The sequence below is a fragment of the Stegodyphus dumicola genome, chromosome X1 (assembly GCF_044657685.1).
Source record: "Stegodyphus dumicola isolate Sdum_Otavi_A_Nest chromosome X1, ASM4465768v1".
Taxonomy (NCBI): domain Eukaryota; kingdom Metazoa; phylum Arthropoda; class Arachnida; order Araneae; family Eresidae; genus Stegodyphus; species Stegodyphus dumicola.
Genome location: NC_140780.1, coordinates 13804265 through 13831059, shown reverse-complemented (window position 1 = coordinate 13831059; position 26795 = coordinate 13804265). Strand labels below are relative to the sequence as shown.

Genomic DNA, 26795 nt, shown 5'->3' with positions numbered 1-26795 from the left:
AAATTTGAAAGTTGGAAAAATAAATTACACAATTTGCAAAAAATAGCTATACCCAGGAGAATTTTTGCTGCCTTTGAAAGAATTTCCAATTTATTTTTACACGTGTTTTGTGACGCAAGTAAATCTGTTTATGCCACATGCATATTTATGCGAAGCTGTAATGAAAATTCCGTTACGTGTGAGCTCATCTCAGCTCGATCCAGAGTGGCACCTATCAAGCCGATTTCCATACCACGACTAGAACTCTTAGCTTGTACGATTGGTGCTAGACTGGCACATCGTGTTAAGGAAGTTTTGAGACTAGAAACCTTGCTTATTTATTATTGGAGTGATTCCATGGATGCATTATTTTGGATCAAAAAGAAGGAAAACTGGGCCGTTTTCGTTCACAACAGAGTGAAAGAAATCCGTACCCTAAGTAATCCAAACGATTGGAATTATGTTCCTGGAATGCAAAATCCAGCGGACCTCCCTTCCCGAGGATGCAGTCCGGAAACTAGTCAAAGCGAAATGGTGGGAGGGTCCCTACTGGTTGAGAAATGATCCAGAAAAATGGCCTACCTCTGAAATTGTACCGAATTTTGACATTATAAATGCTGAAAGAAAGAAGACAATAATTTCTGCATTTAATTTGAATGCCATGACTGAAGTTAATTTTGATAAGATGTCTTCGTACAATAACCATTCTAAAAATAATATCTTGGATCTTCAGTTTGGTTACAAATGTCAGACTAAGTCCTAATGAAAGAACTTTTGGAACAATTACAGCGGAAGAAATTAAAGGAGCTGAATTAATTCTTTTGAGATTAGTGCAGAGTGAATCATTTTCTGGATTAGATGACAAAAGATTACATGTACTTCAACCAATGATTGATTCTAACGGAATCCTTAGGGTTAAAACCAGAATTCTTTGAAGAGATGATACAGAAAATTTTCAATTTCCTATTATTCTTCCTTCATATCATCCTATTGTAGCAAAATTAATTAGAGCTAAACATGAAATGAACAATCATGCAGGAGTACAATTTTTGATATCCGCTTTACGAGAACAATAATGGATTTTGAAAACACAAAAGACTGTCAAGAAAGTCATAAGAATGTGTGTTGCATGTCAGAGGTTCGATGCTAGTTCTTCGAAAAAGCCCATTGCTCTTCTCCCTGAAGACCGAGTAAGAGAAGCAGCAGTCTTTGAGATTGTAGGCGTTGACTTGACTGGACCGTTGATATTGAAGGGAGATCAAAAATCATGGATAGTCATTTTTACCTGTGCTGTTTTTTGCACAGTACATTTGGAATTAATTTTCTCCCTATCGACTAAAAGCTTTCTGCAAGCGCTGAGACGCTTCATTGCTAGACGTGGAAGACCCCATACCATTTATTCCGACAATGGAACGAATTTCAAAGGAAGTGATAGATTATTCAGAAGCTTAAATTGGGATAAAATCTTAGAACATGCTAGTATCCACAGGATCACATGGAAATTTCTTCCGCCATCAGCTCCCTGGTGGGGAGGATGGTGGGAGCGATTAATAGGAGTCCTTAAAAGAATCCTTCGCAAAGTTTTAAGACCATCATCTCTGAATCATGAAGAACTGATTACAATTTTGTGTGACTGTGAAGCAATAATGAATAATCGTCCATTGACGTACGTTTCGGAAGATGTTGAAGATTTATCTCCGATCACATCTTTCATGTTTCTCCATGAGATTCGACAAATTGAGAGTTCCTGATATGGATAATATTGATACGAAATCTTTAAAACAAAAGGCTTATTTATCGACAAAAACTTTTACAAGATCTACGTAAAAGATTTCGAATCGAATATTCCGCACTACGGCAAAATTATGAACATGTAAAAGCCTCACAACCCCTGAAAATAAGAGATCTAATTTTAGCGTCTGATGATAATAAGCGAACAGACTGGTTATTGGCAAAAGTAACCGAGATTTTCAAATCTCGGTATGGACATGTGCGTTTAGTTAAGATCAAGACTATGCTTAGAGAAGTTTTGCGACCAACCAAGCATTTGTATCCTTTGGAGTTAACATCATCAAATGAACAATCTAAATTTAGAAGTGCGGCAAGCAGCTCTTCTGATGAAACAGAGACTTACTGCAATCCTGATATTTGTAATGACTTGCCTCAAGATCTAAGGAGCGAAAAGATTCCATCGATGACTACAAGATGCGGTCGAAAGGTTAACCTGTTCAAAGGTTACAGTTTTAAATTTGATTTTTCAGCAAATTTAAAGGTGGGAGTATGTTGAAACTCTCACCGATCACCACGTGATTTGCGCATGCACACAGCATAACTGAACTTTAAGAACTTGTGACGGATGTTTGAGTGAAACATGTAATCCTTCTCTTCTGTGTTATATATATATTTTAGTTTAGTGATGTGATTGTAAATTAAATATCTTATTATCTTAGAAGCCTCTCTTTTTCTATTAGTAGTGCCTTTTGATGAATGTAATTAATAAAAACATTCCCGGAAATACGCCTTTGGAAGGAGAAAGAAGATTGACTAAAAGGTAAGCCTTTCATTTTCTATGAATGATTATGCTGTTAATCATAACATGAAAATTACAAAGATACTGAGCTAGCGAGCAGCTTTTATACCAATTATCAGTCATCAGGTTACGGTTAGAACCTTCATACGCACCACTTAGCCTTTTGACAATATCAATACTTGAATTAGAAGCCTCGTAAGGTCCTGGGGGTTGAGTGCCACAATAAATTTCAAGCTTTAATGTATAAAACGTTTGTGAGTCAACAACTGCAAAAATTTTCAGACCGTACTTTGCGGGCTTGTTGGGGATGGATTAGGATTATTCAGTTATGGCAAAGCACACATGGGCTATCTGCCTAAAGGGAGGGATGCCTTTGTGGAGGACTTATTAAGGGAAACTGGCTTGTATCTACGTTACACATGAGGATGAATTGAATAAAAGAGCATCTCCCACGAAAGGGTTAAAACTTCTCGTCAATTGTAAATGTATAAAAGTTTTGATAGTTCTGATTGAAAGATTAAAAAAATTCTCTTACTGCAGCAAGCTTATCAGTTTTTCTTTGCACATACCTTGTGCCTTTATCGTCAAATCTAATAGCAGTACACAGGTTTCTGAATCGCTTGAGACCCATGACCCCTTGCAAAATTTCAATTGCAGTACCGTCTTTTGCCCATGCTTCCTTCAAACTGAGTTTTGACATTTTTTTTGGCACTCTAATAAGAATAAAATTCCTAAAAAGGTAAATATTTCTGCTCTATTAGTATCGTACATGCTCCTCTTTGAGATGTTTTGGCGATCATCCGCAGTTCTGTTACATTTGAGATAAATATTTGTATATTGTACGATAGCATAAATCATATTTGTATTTATGATTTTCTAGAAAGCAGAAAGCTCATCATTTATATCGTCACAAGTTTTGGCACTTGGGAATATTTTTTCATCAAATTTTTTCAAGGCGTTCTGGTGAATTTGCTGTTGAGGGGACCTTTATTCCACTTATAAGTTTCCTTTTCTCCTTTCAGAAACGCCCTCAGGGAGCTCACTTTTGTGAGTATGGGTGTGGCAATCCCGAGGTACCCTAGCCCTTCAGGGGATCATCTGCTTGATGAGACGGCTGTCACAATCCTGGAGCCCCAGTGATCTATCCTCTTTTCCGTCTCCTCTCCTCTTGGCTAGGACTTTTTCCCTTCCCTTCTCCCTCATGGTTTCTCTCTACAGAGTTTGGGGCTTGTCACGAGAGACTGGAGCAGCTCTTGTCTCTAGTTTTTGAGTGGCAAGAAAACTGCCCACGTGTTTGCCGTGCGTGGAGACCCGTGTCGCTGGAAAGGAGGATCCTGGTAGTTGAGGGGCGAGGTACTGTCCCCAACACACTGCTTTGGCCTCTGCTTCAGCTAAACGGGAGGCACCTTAGTTGTCCTCACGGGTGTCAATCGGCTGGTCACTAGTCCTTGTGTCAGTTGCTTGGGGTCAAGCTCTCGGGAGTACCTGCTTTTGGGAAAGCCGAATGTGGGGCTTCAGTTTGCGTATAGGTCCGGCTAGCCCTAACACAGGAATCTGTGTTTCCTTGTTGGGCTCCGTGGTGGGCGGGGCCGTCAGACCCGAATTTTTTCTCTTTCAATCATGGCTTCTTTATTTATACTTAAAAAACCCAAGTCAAATGAAACGAGCCTAGAAATTGAAATTGTTGACAAATCTATTAACAAGAAGATCCGTACTGAAGCAAATGCCAAAGATACTGACAGATTATTGACAAATCCATTAAAAAGAAGATCCGTACCAATGCAAATGCCAATGAAAACACTGAAAATCCTCACTTCCTCCTTCTCTCTAGTCCTTCTGGTGAACTGCAAAAGATGTCTCCTTTTCTCGTAAGCAAATACATACATTCATGTATAGGTGAGCCAAGGAACATAAAGCGACTCCGATCAGGAGACCTGCTTATTGATACCCTATCGGCCACCCAGTCTGCTTCTCTATCCCGACAAACCAAACTTGGAGAAATATCTATAACTGTGTCAGCGCATAAAACACTTAATTATTGTAGAGGTGTAATCTCGGAGATCGACCTTCTGTGTGTCTCAGAAGAAGAGTTCGTCTCGGAGTTAGCTGACCAAAATGTCTGTGGTGCTAGGCGGATCAAGATGCGAAAGGAAGGCCAGTTGATTGACACGAAACACGTGATCCTGATCTGCCTAAGAATATTAAGGCCTGATATCTAAATCTTCCTGTAAGACCTTATATTCCAAACCCTATGCGATGCTTCCAATGCCAGCATTTCGGCCATTCTAAGACGTCTTGTCGTGGCAGCCTCACATGCACCCGATGCTCACAGATTGGCCACGATTCTGAAAATTGTATCGCTGCGCCTCATTGTATAAATTGCAAGGGTGAGCAACCAGCATTTTCACACCTGTGCCCAAAATGGAAATTGGAAAAAGAAGTGCAGACTGCAAAGGTTACGAGGAACATCTCATATGCCGAAGCCAGAAGATTAGTCCAAAGCACACAGCTAAGACCAAATACATCTTATGGCAATGGTCTTAAAAGATCTCGTACAGTTGCCACCCAACCTTCAGTTAGTATGCAGACTCCACCAAACAAAACGCAACAGACTACAAACAACAGGAAGAAAGAAAACCCAACCCATACAGTATAAAATAAAGAAATAGTAATTCAAAGCAAATCCAAAACTACCACACAAAAAGTATAAAATAAAAATAGAAGTTCCAGCAATAGCTCTCTTGATGGAATGGTGTCTGAATCCGCAGATTCAGACAGTATGTAAAAAGAAGAGGGTTTGGAAGTTCCCAAGCATCTACTTCCACAAAAAATTAAACAAAAGCATAGAAAGAACAAAAACCATTCATAATGGCCACCCTTGTGTCATGGAACTGTCGCGGTTTCCACCAAAATTTGCTTGACATCAAATCTATAGTAAATGCATATCATCCAGTGTGCTTAGATATACAGGAAACAAATCTGAAACCAGAACAACATGCAAAACTTCAGAGGTTTCCTATCGTCAGAAAGGATAACCTTGCAGGTGAGCCAGTGGAGGTGTGGGTCTCCTTTCCTCACTGGATTATCCCTCAAATGTACTTTCTTTGACGACATCCCTCCAAGTTGTCGTTACTCAAATAAATCTTCATAGTGTTGTTTCATTTGTTTCTTTGTATTTGCCTCCAAATGAGCACATTTATCAGCAGGATTTAAATAATCTAATAGAGCAGCTGCCTGAGCCTTTTATCAGAACAGGAGATTTTAACGGCCATAGTCCACTCTGGGGTAGTAAATATACAAATTGCTGAGGAAGACAAATTGAGCAGATGATCGAAGATCATAGCCCTTGTCTCCTAAATAATGGGCAGGATACGTACTTCCATGAGCCTTCAAGAACATTCCACGCTCTCGACCTTGCCATCTGTTCACCATCTCTGTTGCCATTTTGCACTTTTAGTGTCGGAAAAGACCTGTACAACAGCGATCATTATCCCATTTTTGTATCTCTTGCACGAAGAGGGGCAAACCCCATGTCGAGACTCCCTCGGTTTATACTGGACAGGGCAGACTGGGAACTCTTCTCTTCCTCCGCAGAGCTCACAGAGGAAATGGTAGAAGATGTGCATATTGATGATGCTGTTGAAGCTGTTACTAATACTATTATTCAGGCAGCTGTGCTTTCGATTCCTAGAACATCAGGAAAAATACTAAAATATTCGAAACCGTGGTGGAATCGCGACTGTCATGAAGCACTGAAAAAACAGAAAAAAGCATGGGGTCTTTTTCGTAGATATCCTACTCTGCGAAACCTCATAGCCTTTAAAAGAGCCAAAGCAAATGCACGAAAAGTAAGGAGGCAGAGCCAAAGGAATTCTTGGATTTCATATGTGTCGTCAATAACATCCTCTATGCCTAGTAAGCGGGTTTGGGAAAGAGTTCGAAAAGCATGCGGAATATATAAAGACCACTCACTTTCCTTTTTGGAAAATGATGGCCGAGTGATTAGCTCCATAGAAGAAATTGCAAATACTATTCGTGAGACATTTGCTGCAGTTTCTTCCAGCAGAAACTATTCACCTGCATTCCTCTCTATCAAGCAGCACTCTGAAATAAATCCCATCGCATTCAACTTTCCAAATCTGAGCCTTACAATAGAGCATTTACTATGCTGGAATTAAAGAGAGCTTTATAGCAGACACATAGGTCTTCTCCGGGTTTTGATGGCATAAATTACGAAATGCTAAAACATCTGTCCTATAAGTCACTGAATGCCCTTCTCACTCTTTACAATAGAGTGTGGAAGGAGCATATTTTCCCCAGTGCATGGAGGAAAGCTATTGTAATTCCTATTGCTAAGACAGGGAAAGACCCAAGAAATCCCTCCAACTATCGGCCAATTGCCCTTACCATTTCTGTATGCAAACTGTTTGAAAAGATGGTAAACAGCCCCTAGTCTACTTCTTGGAAAAGAAGCGGTTTTCAAAAAGGGAGAACAACCGTAGATAACATGCTCCTCTTAGAGACATCCATTCGAAAAGCTTTTGTAAGAAGAAATCACCTTGTCTCAATTTTCTTCGATATAGAGAAAGCTTATGATAAGGCATGGAGATACGGTATACTTCGGGATCTTCACGAGAGTGGCTTGCGCGGCAACCTACCAATTTTCATTCAGAATTTCTTGAACACTAGAACTTTTCAAGTAAGGATTGGCTCTGTTTTTTCGGATGTTTTTCAACAGGAAGAGGGTGTGCCTCAAGGCTGTGTGCTTAGTGTAACGCTGTTCAGCCTAAAAATAAACTCTGTATTAAAAGAACTTCCTTCCACCATCTTGGGATCTCTATATGTTGATGATTTACAGATTAGCTGTCGAGGGGCAGACACGAGATACGTACAGAGGCAATTGCAGATGGCTCTGAATAAGATCCAAGAATGGTCAAACAAACAGGGATTTACTTTTTCGAAAGAGAAAACTGTGTGCGTGCACTTTTGTAGGAAGCGAGGTCTCCATCCTGAACCTGAGTTGTATCTAAATGGTACAATTATTCCAGTTGCGCCCGAAGTAAAATTTTTAGGAGTGATGTTCGACCAGAAATTGACTTTCCTTTCTCATGTTTTAAACCTGAGAAAGAAGTGTTTAAAAACACTAAATATTTTAAAAGTGTTGGCAAACAGCTCCTGGGGTGCAGAACGGTGCTCTATGCTTCGCATTTACAGAGCGCTTGTTCGCTCCAGGCTGGACTATGGGTCAGTTGTTTATGGATCCGCTCGGTTATCAGTTTTGTTAAAACTAGATCCTGTTCACCATCAAGCGCTGCGGATTTGTTCAGGAGCTTTCAGGACTTCTCCTGTGCAGAGTCTGTATGTTGACAATAACGAACCATCACTTTATCTGAGGCGTGATCAATTGTCCCTTTTGCAATATTTTCATATTCTATCCCAACCTGAACATCCCAATAAGCTGTGCTTACTTGATAATGTGTGTAACACATTATTTGAAACATGTCCATCCTGTGTTCCTACCTTTCTTTTAAGAGTTCGCCCTGTCATTGAGGAACTTTCGCTCTCTGATATGCGCCCCCAAGCAGTACAGAATTTTGAAATCCCACCTTGGGAAAATGTACGGATTCAGCTCCTTAATGTTTTTAAGCATCATGCGAAGGCAAGCAATAACGAGATCACTAACAGACAACTCTTCGCTGAGAACAGGCACAAATATAGCAGTTATCTTCCAGTTTATACAGATGGATCCAAGTCAAAAGATCATGTCGGGATGGCATTTGTAATTGAAGACCACATGGAGGGCAGTCGCTTTCACCATGCTTTCTCTGTCTTAACATCGGAACTAATTGCGATATATTATAGTCTTTTGTACATCTCAAGGCTCTGCCACAAAAGTTTATAGTTTATACAGACTCTTGTAGTGCGCTTAAATCATTAGAAGCTTTTTCCCATACTCAAAATCCAGTCATAGTGGATATTCTAAAGTTACATATTAACTTAATGAGTCGTGGATATGATATCCTGTACTGCTGGGTTCTCGGCCATGTGGGAATAAAAGGGAATGAGCTGGCATATCACAGCGAAATGTGCGGTTGATCTGTCCAGTCGCCTCATCCCTTTTGGAGACATCTGTTGTGTAGTCAAAGAGAAGATCCGAAAAAAAATGGCAGCAACTTTGGGATGCTCAGCTTCAAAACAAGTTTAGACATGTAAAGCCTAGAATTGAGCATTGGGAATTAACTAGAAATCGTAAGGAGGAAGTTCTTTTGACTCGCCTCAGAATTGGTCACACTAGAGTGACACATAACTACCTTTTAAAAGCTGAGAATGAACCTGTTTGTTCATATTGTAATGTTTGTCTATCTGTTCGTCATATTTTAATTGAGTGTACCTGTTTTAACAGTCTTCGTCAGAAATATTTTAATAGCTGTGACTTACCTCTCGACCGTTTAATCGGAAGAGAGGTCAATTGTAATTAATTTTATTATTTAATGTAATCTGTTCAGCAGATTTTGTTTTGTATTTTAATGTATTCTTTTACCAGGTTATTTATATGACTCCATCCTCTGGATTTGGTACATGTAGCTTTTTAACAATTTTATTAATAAGTTTTTCATTTCTAAATTAGGTCACCCCACCATTTGTTTGGCGCATCATAACCATCATTGGTTTTTGCGCCAAAAAACTCACTCACTCACTTCTTTCAGAAACTTTCCTCTGAGTTTCTTCTTTTTGTAAATTGTTTTTACCAAAAAGACCTCATATTTTAAATCTCTTATGTCATTTTCAACACCACTAAAATCATCATTTGTTGGGGAAATATCATTTGAAGAAGGAAAATGAGGTTGGTTAGAAACACTTCCCTCAATTTCCGAGTCACTTTCATGATCAGAATGTTCAATGACTTCCGATTCATCGATATCAGACACATTATCTAAATTGTTGGAGTCTTCATCGACCGAGACTTCTTCTAAAACGTGCAATAATCTTCAGAAGGTACAATATTCTTTCTGCACATACTTGGAGGAGCGCTGTACCGCGTTCGCCTACGTGACATGTTCACAATAACTGCTTTCAGAAAGAAGGTGAAAACCAGACTGACCAGAAATACCAGATGTGTTGCACTCAATGTTTCTAGGAGGGTAGAGGAAGGGAGGAAGGTCAGGAAGAGGTTGTCTAAAAATTACAGCCCAAAAGATGGCATTGGAGTACTCTGTACGCCGGCTCCTCCATTGCAGGGGTAATTTAAAGACAATGCAAATATAAGTACCTTTCCGGATAAAATAATTTTATTCCTACTATTTACATAACTTTAGGGTTTAAGGTTAATTTTAGGGTTAATGCATTTTGTTTATTGAAAATTAATCTCAGTTTCTGGAAGTAATCAAAATCTGGTTTTTCTCTTTTAACATAAAAAAAATGCATACAAATTCTTTTCAAATAAACTTTTAAATTTTACATTGGCAATTGTTATATTCTGTCTTCCAATTTGTCATATTCTGTTCATTTGGTTTCAACTTAAACTGAACATTAAAAAAAGATTTTCAACCCAAACATTTTGATACAACAGACATTGTCAAGCTTGCACATTGTCAAGTTTAGGGGGGAAAAGTAGCTATTTATAGTATAATGAATGAAAAAACTTCGGTCACTACATGACTTACTTTAAAAATTTATTTTCTCCAATATCAAATTAAACCAAAGAATTTTAAAACGAATAAGACAAGCAACACTGCAACTTTAAAATAGCTTAAATGGTGAAGAATTAATTCCACATTGAGAACATCAACACAAAATTCAACATTTTGCTAGCTAAATACTCAAAAAACAACTAGCACTTAATACAGTCATTAGTTTACTAAAGCATAGATGGCTTTATCCATCCCACACTATGCCAATAAAATGAAACCTAAACAACACATGAGGTTATATATATATAGTTTAATCAAAGAATTAGCATATAGGATCTCATACATAAAACTTATCTTATAATATCTCTTATTCAGAACTAAAAGAATAATTAATCAATACAGATTCATAATTACATGAAACCATTTTGCCTTCAGGCAACTTGAACACGACTGACAGCATAATAATTTAAACATTCTTAGATCTTTCACTTACAGACAACAAATAGCAGTATGAAAAATAATTTACAAAACATAACGACTATTTCATGTCAAACAAAGAAAACAATATAGCTTCAGTCATCAATTTCATTGTGTAGATAATTTTCATTTTTCTGATCATATCACATCGGAATAAAATTTTATGCTTTTTTAAGGGACACTTAATAGTCTTAAAAGAATATTCAATATTCAGTTGCAAGCTGAAACATATTTTACAGAGTAATTTAGGTTTAATTTTTTAATTCAGGCAAAGCAGAGTCATATCAGCCTGTGCTCCATTCTAGTTTTGTATGAGAGCATCTCATAGGACCAGAATAAGAGCATCTCATATCCCTGTCACCAACCTTTCAAATGCATTTTCAGCTTAATGGACTTTAAATGCCTCCAGGGTGCAAAGGCAATATAGTCAAATTTATGTTTAAAACGGACATGTGTTTAGAATTTAATAATTACATATATTAAATGATTCAGAAAATGCATATAGAACATAACATTCTTAATTTACAAAAATAATGCAATTGTACTCACTTCCATATTAGCTAAAAGTTGATAGTAAGGCCAACTGCAAGAATATACCATAGGCCTTCCAGTATTATTTAAATACTTTCCTATAGCCACATAGCCTAAAAAGAAGTACTTAATTACAGGATTTGAATGAATTCAATGTCTTACATTACAAGTACTTAGAAAAGTGCTACTGACAATAACTTGTTATATAATACAATTAAAACATTTAATGGTACTCAATATGTTATACTGATCATAACTGAAGTTGAAACCATGTGAAGATAACACACGCATAGCAAAGACCAAATTTCTATAATTTTGAATTGAAACATTATTTTATACAGGGTTGCCACTCAATCAGGAGAATGAAATTCCCTGACTTTTCCAGGTGTGTTTCCAGTCTATCCGTTAGCTGTGTTAGCTGTGTTGAGAGGTAAATTAATTATGGTACTACTTGAAAACACAAAATTTGCCAATTACATATGACTTATCTCCAAAGCATTACTTTTTCTTCAAAAATTTTTAAATGGCTAATAATTACATCAAGGCAAAAAGTTCCGTTCTTTTATTTTTGCAGCATATATGTACCTACTACAGCCCAGATTTAATGACAGAAAAAAAAACTTCTCATAATAATTATTACCCTTATCCATAGCTCTAGGATTTGATAACTATAATAGGAGCTCATAACTATAATAGGAGTTGTTTTCACCACTGAAGATTGATACCATATACGCTCATGTGATGTCCGCACTTTTTTTACTAAAACTACATCATTACATGAGCCAAGATAAAATTTTGAATTTCTCAAAAAAATTGGCACGTCATTTCAGAAAAGTCCGATTTTGCGTTAAAATACCTACATTAGAACAATGCTACACATAAATCTAATACATATATTCTAAGTTGCGCTTTCGAGACATGAGAAATGGAATTTGAATTTCGTCAATCAGCCCAGAAGAACAGCAGATATAGAACTGTCCCATTTGGGGGGGGCAGCGTACACTATTATTATTAAATTGTAAGAATTATGAACATTTACATTAATTTGCATACTGTCAAATATTATGCAACCACAGCATCTTTCGTGAATTATATCACATCTTGAAAAACTTAAGAAACTGTGCATTACAATGATTTTCACTTTATCCCAATTATAATCAATTTCCAAAATATCTGATAAACTCAAAATACATCAGCACCCAATGAAATTGAAACACTACCGAGCTTACCTGGAAATAAACTCATTTCGTGTTTCAAAACACAAACTACAAGCAAATACAGCGATATTATTAGTTATGCACATCACAAAAACAGATAACTTCAATAACTTTACTTTTCAAAACATCATTTACTGAAATAAGTAATCAATTACATAAAAAAAGGTTTAATTGTCAGCTTTAAGAGCTACATACAGGCATCAATAAAATGTTCTGGCTTTCTACAAAATAACTTAAAATTTCCAGAGATTCTGATTTATTTACATATTTGAATACTTAACTACAAAGACATCAAATGCTTTGAGAAAAAAAAAAAAAAACATTCTGACAATGTTCACAATGTTTCACACAATAGGATTTTATTATACACAATCTGGAACTAATATTCTTCTTCCTGAAAATGGTAATAGAGTATATTGTTCATCAGCAGTTTTTTTTTTTTTTTTTTTTTTTTTGTAAATCCTAAAAATTAACGTAAAACAACAAGACAATATTTTATAGCCAGTACTTTTTCTTCAAAAATTTTTAAATGGCTAATAATTACATCAAGGCAAAAAGTTCCGTTCTTTTATTTTTGCAGCATATATGTACCTACTACAGCCCAGATTTAATGACAGAAAAAAAAACTTCTCATAATAATTATTACCCTTATCCATAGCTCTAGGATTTGAATTACATGCATCAAGTTTCACCATGTCCACTTTCCAATCAGCAAATGTCTTTACATCCTGATCTATATGGCCAGCTATGCCAGGATAACCCATGCAGGTACGACGTCCAAAACTCTGATAAATTCCTAATCTCAGACCTCGAGAATGCATCTATAAGAAACAGAAAATAGATTTATTAGACCAAAACAATACATCGGTACTACATTTAAACAACATAAATTTTACCACTAGCATAATATTGGGTTACTCAGAAAGTTCTGCAGCTTTTTGGTAATAGAGTATATTGTTCATCAGTAGTTTTTTGTAAATCTTAAAAATTCGTGTAAAACAACAGAACAATATTTTATAGCCAATATTTTTTCTTCATAAATTTTTAAATAGCTAATAATTACATCAAGACAAAAAGAGAGATGAATAAATGAAAAAAAAAGCTGTATAATAATAGGAAGAGAATTTATTCAATAATTTCAATTTTTTTTTAAATTGTTTTAGAATAATATAATGAAAAAATTCATTATTTTATTCTAAAACTTTTGTCATTTCTTTGCCATCTGGAAAAGTCCTTTTAAAAAAGTCATTAGGTTTTATTTCTAAAGGTAATGAGGTGTTGTTTGACAGTCTGCAAAGAAGTGAACTCCAGGCCATTCAGAGAATTTTGAAGTAACTTGAAGAGGTAAAAATCCAAGGAAATAAGGTCTTTGACATTCATCAAATGTGGGTCCAAACCTTCCCATGATGGAAAAACAAATTGATGATTGGTCAGCCTTCATTTCTGTCTTTAAAATAGCCACTTGGAAACAGCCCTTTTTACAATTTATTGTTTGATTTGGTGGCAACAATTCATAGCATACAATTCCTTTGCAGCCCACCATACGCAAAGCATTACATTTTTTGGGATGCAGTGACTCTCTCTGTGTTAATAAATGATGTTCTTTTGACTTATCCTACAAAATTTTGCAGACCAACCCCTTTTTCACACTATGTTGTCAAAGCAAATCAACACTTAAGCACAAGTGACAATTCGATCCAGAACATTTATATTTGAGCAGATTAGTGCAAGCCCATACATGTGTCTTTATCTGATTGAGTCAGCTCATGCGGCACCCAGGGAATTAACTTGTACATCAAGTTTATGCGATGAACAGTACGACTAATGGACAAGGCCCTAACGTCTAACTCTTTAGAAAGATCTCTAGTGGTTACATATTGATCTTCTTCCACAAGTTCTTGAAGGCGGGCCTCATCAACTTCAGTAGGCCAGCAAGAGTGCTCTGCTTCTTAAATGTCATAGTCCTTGTTTTTGAACTTTTAGTACCAAACCTTCACAGCGTCATATGATAAAAAATTAGTAACCTGTACACATGACTCGGTGACATTCTGTAGCTGACTTTACGCAACAGAACTGGAAGTAAATGATGGTTTGAATCTGGTAGCATGATAGTTCCATTTCAGACACCTTGTACCTAATAATAACGATTTTTTTTATATAAATTTCACACCACAGTGTTTCCTAAAGCAAGTCTCTTTCCTTCAAATGCCAAAAATCTTTTGACAAAATAGGATTAAGCATGTAAATGCGAACTGTTTGCACAGATATTTGTGGTGCAGGAAACTTTCATTAAAATCTGATAAAACCCAATTCTAAAACCGATAACAATGAATATCGATATGCAACATCCTCCCACCTTTTCTTTTGCACACCTAAATGTTACAAGACAAAACTGATGTATTCCTTAAAAACTACAATCTAACACAGACATTTTAGTTTCCTTATAAATTCAGCCTTTTCAGTTACTTTACCTGTCATCCACCTCAAGTACATATTATTTCAGGACCTGAAACAATTCTATCACTGAGTAATATCAAGTCTGAAGAATGCAGTTTTGACTCGTTATGACTGAGTGACAAATCTCCTTTCTGAGGGCATAATCTGGGCTCTGAGCTTTCAGCTTTGTCCTGAAGGGTTAAATAGAACAATGCAATCTCTAAGTGATATAACCATTGAAAGGAATAATTTCTAACTTTGCCAGTTTGAGCTACTCACTGTTTCCCATCTCATCCTGTAAACAGTTCCATCACTCTGGCTAAAGGCCAATTAATTCTTTTACAGCTATCATATGGCACAAGCACATCTCTTACTTGAACTACCTCTTGACTACAAGCTCAGACAGATAGTCTTTTTGGAATCTCTTTCAAAAACAATCTCGAATACTTTGCAAGTAACCTATCCTTTTCTTCAAATGAGTTCCATCGATAGTGTCAAAATCAAGAGTACCACAATAAGTACAATTTGGAGTTACACGCAGGAAATGTGCCACTGTTAACCGTAATGGTTAGTCTGGATTCTCCAACAAATACGTGAATGGTCTCTTATTAATTGTATTCTCACAGTCACATAAAAACCATTGACATTTCCTTGTAATTTAGACTAACTCTGATAAGAATTCAGTACACCTTTCATACTGCATATCACATGCTTCCACCATCCATCATACCACAGTGCACTTGTTGTGCTAAAATTTCTTTTCATCTTCTTTAGTGCACTATCTTCTTGAATGACATTCCAGTCTATTGTTTCAACACCCTTTGAAGTGCCCACAAAGTTTGTTCCATTATGAGTGAAAATAACTGAAACTCTGCCTCATCTAGGAATGAATCTTCTCAAAGACAATAAAAACTTCTGTGCATGATGCAGTTATTAACACTGAATGTACCACACGGTACACAGAGCAGGTGAAGAAGACAATCCAAGCCTTCATCCTCCCTGAAGGAAAATAGGACCGGCAAGATCTGCACCTGCTACTCTTGCTAAGGGGACCGAAACTCTGCCTCATCTTAGCCATGAATCTTCTCAAAGACTGAATAAAAGCTTCTGTGGCCAATGCAGTTATTAACCCTGAATGTACCACACAGTACACAAAGCAGGTGAATATAACGATCCAAGAGTTTAAAATGCATTCAAATGTGACATTGTTGTGAATCAAATTCTAAACTTTTTTTTTTTCAGAGCAAGTGAATATAACGATCCAAGAGTTTAAAATGCATTCAAATGTGACCTTGTTGTGAATCAAATTCTAAACTACAGTCAAAAGTCTTTAATTCGGACACCCATAATCCGGAATGATCTATAATCCGGACCTCAAAGCTTCAAACTTTCTGCGCACAGAAACATCTGTAAAAAATATATTTGTGTTCTAAAACAATGACCCTGACGTTTGTTAAAAGCGTCACTTTGCGGCCACTTGTTTTCAGTTTTTTGAGTGTGTTCTGAGACGCCGCCGAGAGATGTAAACTAACTAGTAACTAAACTAACTAGCGGCTTTAGAGTAATTAATAAATTTTAGTATACAGTCCATTTTTGAGTTTTTGTGTAAAGTGATTTATTTAATTATGAGTTTTACTGAGCTATTGACGGGCCCATTGTTGGTCCTTAACGAGCTGGAGCTCGAATGTGTGTCAAAGTCGGAAGACAAGTGTTATGGAAGAAAACTTGTGGATTACTCTTAAATAGAAGGTATGTGGCCTTAATTGTAATAACTGTGTAATTGAAAAAGTAGATTCAAAATGTTTAAAAGTGAAAAAAAAAAGATTATCAGCGTATTGCTGTAGAGCTGAATTTAGACATTTCAGAAGCGAAAACTATATCAGATTTAACTGATATAATTAAAAACAGTGAAAGCTATAAGAAGGATCCTGTATTAGTTGAAGGTATAGATATTATCGACGAAAGGAAAAGTGACGAGAGCCGATTGCTCGAACTTGAGAAATTGAAAACGGAACGAGTGAAATCGGAACTAGAACTCGTGAAGTTGCGAGCAGAATCAAAGAGTAAAAACCTCATACAATATGAGAAAAGAGAAAATGTAGAATCTCTTGACTCTCTTATTAAAAGTATACGCACATTAACAACTAAAATTCCAATTAGACCAGAAGGTTGGGGTTATTTCTTTTCATCGTTAGAAAGGGCATTCATTTCAAAAAGTGTTCCAGAGAAATTTAAATCGAAAATTCTTCTAAATTTGTTGGGAGATAAAGCCACAAATGTTATTACATACATTAAAGACGACGAATTAGGAGATTATTCGAAGGTTAAAGAAATAGTGTTAAGAGAATTCGAACCATCCCCCCAAATTTGTTTAGAAAATTTTAGGAAGACACAACAGATAACGAATGAAACTTATGTGCAGTTCGCATCTAAATTAACCACAAGTTGGGATTATTATTTGAAACTGAGAAAGGTAAATGATTTTGAAACATTAAAACAATTAATGGTTTCTGATAAAATATGTCAAACACTTGATAAAGAGGTTATGTGTTTTATAAATGTAAGGCAAGGAAATTCTTGGCTTAAACCTGTAGAATTGGTGAAGGAGATAGATTTATATTATACATCAAAGGGAAAACCTGTAGTGGATAATTCTAGGTTAAGTAATAATAACAGTTATCCTAAAAATATGTCAAAGGTTTTTCTAACTGATATAAAAAATTCGAAATGTATTTTATCATGCGATGATATTCATCCTTTGTACAAATGCCCTGTTTATAAAAACATGACAGTTAGCGATAGAGTTGGGCTAGTGAAATCGAAACAGCTATGTTTCAACTGTTTAGGAAATCATAAGGTGATTAAATTGTGCAAAAATTCAGCAGCAAAAATTCTCTTGCGGTATTTGCAAAAAGAAACATCACGTGACTCTTCATTTCCCTAGCGAACAAAAAATAAACATAGTTGCACAGGTGGTGAGTCATGAAAATAAAAATATTCCTTTGAATTTGGATGCTTCAGCTCCATCATTTGAACCTGTGCAAGCTAAAACAAGTACTGATCAAAATTTATTATCAACAATGTGCAATCTCGCGAATGAATTAAAAGCTGTCTTACTCAGCACTTTTGTTTGTTTAATTAAAGATGCATCGGGTAACTTTTTTAAGGTTAGAGGTTTGTTAGACGTCGACGCTAATTCAAATTTTATGAGCAAAAGATTAGCAGATTTGCTTCAATTAAAGGGAGAAAAGACTAACATTTCTGTTTCAGGAATAAATAATTTGTCTTTGAATATAAAATCTAGAGTTAGTGCAACTATTTTAAATAGAGGCAAGAGTTTCGATTTAAGTTGAAATTTTTTGGTGGTTCCTAAAATAACAGAATATACGCCCTCTAGGCCTCTTGACATTAATGTTTCATCTTTAGATAATATCAATTTAGCAGATGACAAATTTTTTTAGCCAGGCCCAATTGAATTTCTGATAGGTGCAGAACATTTCTATGAGCTTTTAAAACCAGGTCAAATTTCTCTTCAGGATTCAAATTTAAGATTACAAAATAGTGTTTTCGGCTATGTTTTAAGTGGGACTCTTCCTGCTAAAGGGGAAAGTAAATTACATTGTAGGTTTATTACAGATAATTTGGAGTTAGAAAGAGCAGTAAGAGAGTTTTGCGAAATCGAAAATGTAGAAAGAGAATCTGAGATTTGTGAACAGCATTTTTCTCAAAAACTATTACAGGACTGAAACCAGAAAATATGTAGTCAAGATACCGTTTGAGAAAGATCCAATGTGTTTAGGGAATTCGAAACAAATCGCGCTTATGAGGTTGAACTTGTTGTGGACTCGTTTAAGTAAGGATGAAAATTCCTTATTATTGTACTCCGATTTTCTACATGAATACAGTGAACAAGGTCACATGACTGAAGTGAAAGATGAAGATGAGCAAAAGGGGAAATATTATATTCCACACCTTGGTATTTATCGCCCTGAGAAAAGTTCGACACCTTTAAGAGTAGTGTTCAATGCTTTGACTGCAACCTCAAAAGGTAATTCGCTGAATTCAATTCAGTATAATGGTAGTGTAATTCAATAGGACTTGTTTTCAATTATGGTACGTTTCCGAAAACATATTTATGCTTTTACAGCGGATATCAAAAAGATGTACCAAATGATATCGATTCATCCTACTCAATGGCAGCTATAGATAATTTTGTGGAAAGAGTCAATTAATGGTCCAATTAAAACTTTTGAGTTGAACACGGTCACCTATGGCACAGTAAGTGCACCTTTTTTAGCCATGAGAACATTACAACAGCTTGCTATAGATGAGTTCACAAATTTTCCATTAGCAGCTGCAGTTCTACAGAGTGACTCTTCGACAGTCTTGGCTTGGCTGAAAAAGGAGCCCTGTTGTATGAAAACGTTGCAGTGGTTCAAGAAATGACGGAGGTGCGACAGTGGCATCACGTCCCATCTAAGCAGAACCCTGTGGATCTCATATCAAGAGGTGCTGATCTGGTCAAATTTCAACTGTGTGAACTGTGGTGGTGCGGTCCCCCATTTCTTCTTCAACCTGTGATGACTAAATGCCAAGATGATATCCCCGAGGAGTCCGAAGAACTTTATCTTCGCGAATTAAAACCACCAGCAGTAAGTGAAATATGTGCACTTATTAACACTTATGAGCTATTAGAAGTCATCAATAATTGTTCATCTTACAACAAATTGCTAAGAGTAGTGGCTTGGTGCAAGAGATTCTTGCATAACACCAGGTATCCATTGCATGCTACACGCAGAACGTTGACAACCAGTGAACTTTCTAGTGCGTTATTGTGTATTGTGAAATACGTTCAAAAAACTTCATTTGTGACAGAAATCCAGTGCTTAGAAAAGGGTGCTCCTATTCCTAATAATAGTAAACTATAGAATTTGTGTCCATTTTTAGATCATGATGGAATACTCAGAGTGGATGGAAGACTGAAAAACAGTGACTTAAGTGAAATGAGAAAATATCATATGATTCTGCCAACTAAACATAATTTTACTGTAATTGTGATTAATCATTTTCATGCAGGTGCTGAAACAACCCTATCACTTATAAGGAGTAAATTTTGGATTGTTTCTGCAAAAAATTTAATTAGAAAAATTATATATAATTGTATGATTTGTAAAAAGGTAAATTCTAGGTCTGTGCAGCAACAGATGGCTGATTTACCAGCTGTGAAAGTGACCATATCAAGAGTTTTTGCTAAAACAGAACTCGATTTCTGTGGTCCATTTGTGGTAAAAAAACTTTGTAGGTAGAAGTAAACAGGTAAGAAAAGTATTTGTGTGTATTTTTGTATGTTTCACTACGAAGGCCTTGCACTTTGAAATTGTAAATGATTTAACAAGTTCAGCATTTATAGCAGCACTTAAACACTTTATTGCCAGGCGAGGTAAACCCTCAGATATTTTCAGTGATAATGGCAGAAATTTTGTGGGCGCTCATAGAGAATTAAGAGCGATTTTAAAATCTTTATTTAAGGATAAAAGTGAGGAAGAAATCAAAAGTTATTTGGCTACTGAAGGCATAAATTGGCATTTTAATCCTCCCTCTACTCCTCACTTTGGAGCTTTATGGGAAGCTAGTGTGAAATCCCTTAAATATCACTTGAAACGTGTGGTGGGAAAAACCATTCTAACTTATGAAGAATTTTTTACTCTAATTGTTCAAATTGAATATGTACTTAATTCTCGCCCTCTTTGTCGCATATCAAATGATCCAAATGATGTAGGCACCTGCTCACTTTCTTATTGGTTCATCTTTAATCGCATTGCCTGAACCTAATTTTACAGAGATTCCTATAAATCGGATAACTAGATGGCAAATAGTTCAAAAATTAAATCAAAATTTTTGGAAAAAAATAGTCGTCTGAATATTTAAACAAACTTTTAAATAGACCTAAATGGTATAAAGGAAAAGTAGAAATGAAGGAAGGAGATTTGGTTTTAGTAAAAGATTCGGATAATTACTCTCATTTAAAGTGGCATTTAGCACAAATTATTAAAACCCATCCAGATCAAGATAATATTATACAAGTTGTGACACTTAAAGATAAAAATGGAACCTATAAAAGGCCAATGACAAAAATTGTACCTTTGCCTTTTGTTAACGAAAAAGTTTCAGTTACTTAAATTTTATTTGTAGTTAATTATCAAGTTTGAGTTAGTATAATTGTTATCACCATCATTATTATTATCTTTGAAGTATTGTGTTTGTATTTTATAACTTGTGTTTTAAATTTATTGTTGAATGTAACATTCAAGGGTGGGCTGGATGTTGACGCCAGAGGCGCCATCTGTGAAAAATATATTTGTGTTCTAAAACGATGACGCTGATGTTTGTTAAAAGCGCCACCTTGCGCCCACTTGTTTTCAATTTTTTTAGTGTGTTTTGAGACGCCACCGAAAGATGTGAACTAACTATGCGGCTTTTTGAGTAATTAATAAATTTTAGTATACAGTCCATTTTTGAGTTTTTGTGTAAAGTGATTTATTTAATTATGAGTTTTACTGAGCTATTGACGGGCCCAAAATGTAAACTTATTCATGCTTTATGACAGACTTATAAATCTCTCATTTCCTTAATTTCCCCTAAAGAAGTAAATAAATAAGTTTCTAAAATTTGAAAATATTCCAGTTAGTTGAATCTTGGATAATCGGATTTTACTTAATATATATTCAAATAGCTATATAGCTACAAAATGTAACCAACTTTATGGCAAGTTCATATCTTAGAGATAAAACAGGCTGGCTGTTTTTATGGCTTACCCAATATGCTACCTTACACAATTTTTTTTTTTTTAGTAGTCTTTGACAAAGTCCTTATTTCCCTTAGTAGAAAGCCATTACATACTTAACTATAACTAAACAATCAACTAATATACAGTTACATACAGAATTTATGTCAGAAATGTTCTGTGCCTGAACAATGGGCATATAAATAATGCCAAGCTCCTTAAACATCATACCAATGCCTCTTGTAAACATCTACAGTCAAATTGAATATACAACTGCAAAAGAATTTCATTATATGGAATGAAGCTAGAGAAATTTACTATCACACAATAATGATAAATAAGAAATATTTATGTACAATAATATAAAAGTAAGAAACATCTTAATGGCAGTCTAGAATAACTGACTAAGAAAACACACAATTAACTTTAAAAAAAAATACAATTGCAGAAATATTATCCAGTTAATGTAATAAAAATATATTTACATAATCAGCAAGAAACGAAATTCCTCTTGGAAATCTTACAGGATCAGCAACCAATTTACCAGTTTCATCTCTGAATTTGGACATCCAGCAATCATCAATATTTATATATGTATAGCCCACATCTCTATAACCATCTGATACAAGTTTGTTAGCCATTTCCATAAATAGCTGTTCACTGTAAAGAGAGAAAAATGAAACTGTATAGTTGGTTTGGTACTCTTCTGTTATCAGGACAGATTCAGAAACATATGTATGTATACAAGTGTACATGTGTAAGGATTATGTTAATTTTATTAACCCTCTGAGCGTTATGGTCAGCTTTATCCGGTCATCAGAAGTTTTGCTGCTTGTCATATATTAGCTTATAATTTAAGATATTTTGCTTACCGTCTTTAATAATGCAAATATCAGCTTAATGAATGTAAGTTTGTGAAAATACAGACTAAAATAAGTAATTAGGCAAACTCAATTAACCTTTAACTGCTGTCAGCGGTCTATGAGACCGCGCGACATTTTCCATTAAATGCTTCCACCCCTTAGAATAATTAATGGTTATTGCCACTCTTAGTACTTTCCTAAACCAGTTGTCCAAGGTCACATACCAAGTTGCATTTGGCTAGTTCTATTTCTTCTTTTATTTTTTTTTTAAATTTTCCTCCCTCAGCGGTCTGTGGGACCAGTCACAGCAGATACGATTCAAATTTCGGCCAATAAAGTTCACTTTTCGTTGTTGTTACATATTTCGTTTTTTTATAAATATTCTTGAAATGGCTTCATGCAGAAAACGTTCTATATATCTTACCCAAGACCAAATTGGATAAATAGTTCGAAATTGGTCTAATTTACAGTTCTCTGATTAAAGTTCAAATGATGAAATTATTGAGAGCGACCACGACACAAATTCAGAAATATCTGCCCATGAAAATGAAAATCCATGTTGTCCTTCTACAAGAGATTTTTTATTGAAAAATATGAATTCAAATGGTCTATTCAAGAGCCCAACAAGGGTGTTCGAACTCGTAGTCACAATATTATTCTTTGTTCAATCTATTCAACTGCTCGTCGAACCCGACGTTGGCCTATGGCAATATTTTTCAGAAACTTGGTTATATGTGCAATAAATGCACTCGTATTATTTCAATCTTATCCCATTTGCTCTGAAAATGAAACAAAAAGATTTCATTTACAATTCAGTTGATGCAGTCTCCAGAGTCGTAGCTAGGGTTTTCAGCGCCCAGGGGCAACTGAAGATTTTGCACCCCTACTGCTTGCCAAGGATGGAAAACATTTAATTCTAAAATGTCGTAACATCAATTTGGTGCCCCTTGGATTCTGTGCCCGAGGCAGATGTCCCCTCTTGCCCCCCTCTAGCTACATCCCTGGCAGTCTCATATAAAACAGAGGATAACTTCATCGTTTTAACCTAAAGAACTCAAACTTACAATAAGAACAGTTTTCGGAATAAATGATGATGAAGGAAACATTGCGATCGAAGACGATAAATTAAAAAAAAAGAACGTCCTATGTTTGTCTCCCAAGCAAAAAAAGGAAAAGAGCTTACAAATGTATAGCATGCAAAGAACCAGTGTGTCTACAGTGCTGTAGAAAAGTATGTATAAAATGCAGCTCGAATTATAATTTTTAAAATAAAAGTTAATTTTCTATATTCTTATTAAAGCATTCTTATCGCAAATTTTAATGTAAAATAAAAAAGTTGAATTTTAAAATTTACTTCTTCCATCCAGATACATAAGCAAAGGAATTATTATCATAGTATATATTTTATTTTAATGAACTGATTTAAGTATAAAAATTGCTTTATATCTTCATGAAAAAGTTAAATATATGAAATTAAATAACATTTATTCAAATAAGAAAAATAAAACAATATCTTATTTTGTTTTTAGCAGAAGCGGTCTCAGAGACCGCTCACAGTAATTACGCGACAATTTAAGTCACAGTAGTTAAAGGTTAATAAATGCTGTTTAAATACTGATCTTCATCACAGATCTAAAGTCATGTAACGCTCAGAGGGTTAACAGTTAAATTTTAAGTTCCTTTCCTGTTGATTCTTAACTTCAACTTACTACTTCCGGCCAGAACGTAGTTTTAGAATCACGTCTGAATACATAATGAGGAAGAGCGGTATTTAACCGTGAAGTTCTTCAGTCTTAGCGAGAGAGTTACCAGGTAATCTGTCTGCACACGTTCACCTTTTTAGGCTACTCTCTCATAAGCCTAAAAAGGCAGACTCTTGGTGTTTCTGGAACCTATAAACTGAATTATTTCAGGATTTTTCGTGGATTTCAGGAGTTGGCGGATTTTTGGTATTTGACTGTATATTCAAAGAAGGTGGAAAAAAACAAATCAAATGCCTTTTCACAGGCACTGAAATGGGCACCACGAAACCAACCATCTATTAAAGAAAATGAAATCCTTAGCAACCAATGATATTTCCAACATGGTACTAAGAACATTATGGATTGAAAAATTGCCATGCAAAATTAAACATATATTGATAGCTAATAATGAAGGTATTGATATTGGCGATTGTAGCTGATAAGATTTTTGACATGCATTAACAAACTGAAGTGAATGTTGTCAAATGAGAATCAGCTCATTCAGCTACTAGCATCGGAAACTGAGGAGCAGCATAAAAAAATATCTTGCATTTTTTTTTTCTTTTTCGAAATCTGGTCGCCTTTTCTAAATGGGACTGTTAATGCTCTCAATTCTTGAATTTAAGCAACCAAACAATTTCATGCATTTCAGGAAATATCACTGCATTCACCAAAATTCACTGTTTGGTGTGGCTTCACAACAGATTTCATCAGTGGACCATACTTTTATGAAAATATTACTCTAACAAGACCACATAAAGGTATCGATATTTTGAATAGTTTTCTCATTCCCCAACTTCGGCACATGAAATTGCTGTACCAGGTAACTTTTATACAGGCCAGAGCACCACCACATACTGTCCTACGGGTAGAGCAGCCGTTGTGCCACCCTTTACAGAAGAAAGATTCATAAGTTGTTGTTTTTATTTTTTTTTTTTTTTTTTCATTTGCATGGTGGCCTCACTCTCCAGATCTAAACCCATGTGACTTTTTCTCTAACGTTATTTGAAATTTCAAGTCTAGCTTGGTGGAGTCCCAACCTTGAAAACCTTAAATAACAACATATCACTTGCTGCACTGAGCATTCATGGCGACACGTTACATTTTGGCCGTCGAGCATGCTGTGTACAGGATGCATTGTGCAATCCACAAGAAGGGTGGTCACATTGTAAGAGGTCTATGGCCATGCTGAGGAAGAACTTCTATTGAATAAAGTGCAATAGTGCACTGAAATATCATCTCTGTAACCCATTGGGGTAGTTTATTTGCTGCATTAAAGCAGCGTTGTACTGAATTTCTTCTTTACTCTTAATTTATCTAGTTTCAATAGCGTAAAGTACAAAAGCACTACATTTTCTTCTATCAGCAACTTGCAGAATTAATTTTTTTTCACAGTCTTTTTCCCCATGTCATCATTAGACTTCCTAAAAAATCTGGTGCCATTCCAACTGACAGATCCAGCTAAAGTTGGTTGAGTAGTGTCAGTTAATATATATATAAACCTACAGTTAAAAATTGAAGAACCTTTGTTATTGATTTATCTAGTTTCAGTAGCGTAGAGTACAACAGCATTACATTTTCTTCTATCAGCGACTTTTGGAATTAATTTTTTTCAGAGTCTTTTTCCTCATGTCATCATTAGACCTCCTAACAAATCTGGTGGCATTCCAGCTGATCGATACAGCTAAAATTGGTTGAGTAGTGTCAGTTAATATATATACATATACAGTCAAAAGTCTTTAATCCGGACTCGTCGGGACTTCGGCGATTCCGGATTATCGATTTTTCCGGATTATAGATCATCAGTTTAAATCTGGTAAGATGGCATGCAGAAATTATAAAACTAAAAATATGAAACCGTAATTTATAAAATAATGAGCAATTATGATCTAAAGGGTATCCAAATTTACCAAAAAAGAAGCCTAATATTTATTTGTTTACTTTATTAAACATTTCTTTTAACGCGCGGATGCGTAAAGCATACCTTACTCATAGCCGAAATTAGAAAATTGCAACCAGAAAACTATGTGATTTGTATTCGTGATATTTATAATGACGAGGAATTTGATTTAAATCATATCAAAGACGGAGTACATCGAAATTAAATACTACACTTAGTAAGGAATTATAAGCCGACTAAAATAAAAACATCTGCCCTGAAGATAACGATAGTGTTGACAGATCAACTTCCAGTTCATTGCGCGCCGCGCCGCGACCCCCCCCCCCCCCGCAGAGCAGCGTGAAATTGATAAACAGATTTCGGAACGGTTAGATAAACAAAGGATATGCTTTTATTCATTTTTTGTAGCAATTCGTTTTTTGTTTGATGGACATCGAAACATACTTTCGTTTTCTAGATCCTTTGGGAGCTCCAGCATCGGAAATTCTATTTGACATAATCGAAAGTTCAAGCTTACTTTTAGAAAATTGCTCTTACAGTCTGCAAAAAATAATACGCCGGATCCAATTTGAAGATTAAGAAACAACGCAATTATCAACATTAACTGAAATAGATAATTATATCATTTTAGCTTATACCGTCCGTCATACATTAAACGCGCACGCGAAAACGTATTCTGCACTTGCGCAGATGCATATGCGCAGT

At 35.5% G+C, this 26795-nt stretch overlaps 1 protein-coding gene across 6 annotated transcripts in view; it reads right to left on the bottom strand.

Moving 5' to 3' along the window:
• LOC118184115 (alpha-N-acetylgalactosaminidase-like) overlaps positions 1 to 26795 on the bottom strand; it is a 53062-nt gene that overhangs the window by 20272 nt on the left and 5995 nt on the right. For all 6 annotated transcript variants that reach the window (XM_085808143.1, XM_085808141.1, XM_085808142.1 and 3 more), the window contains 3 exons: positions 22071 to 22245; positions 13012 to 13186; positions 11167 to 11261 (listed from right to left, as the gene is read on the bottom strand). In XM_085808143.1, the coding sequence (XP_085664269.1) occupies positions 11167 to 11261; positions 13012 to 13186; positions 22071 to 22245 (445 nt within the window). The remainder of the gene's footprint in view (positions 1 to 11166; positions 11262 to 13011; positions 13187 to 22070; positions 22246 to 26795) is intronic.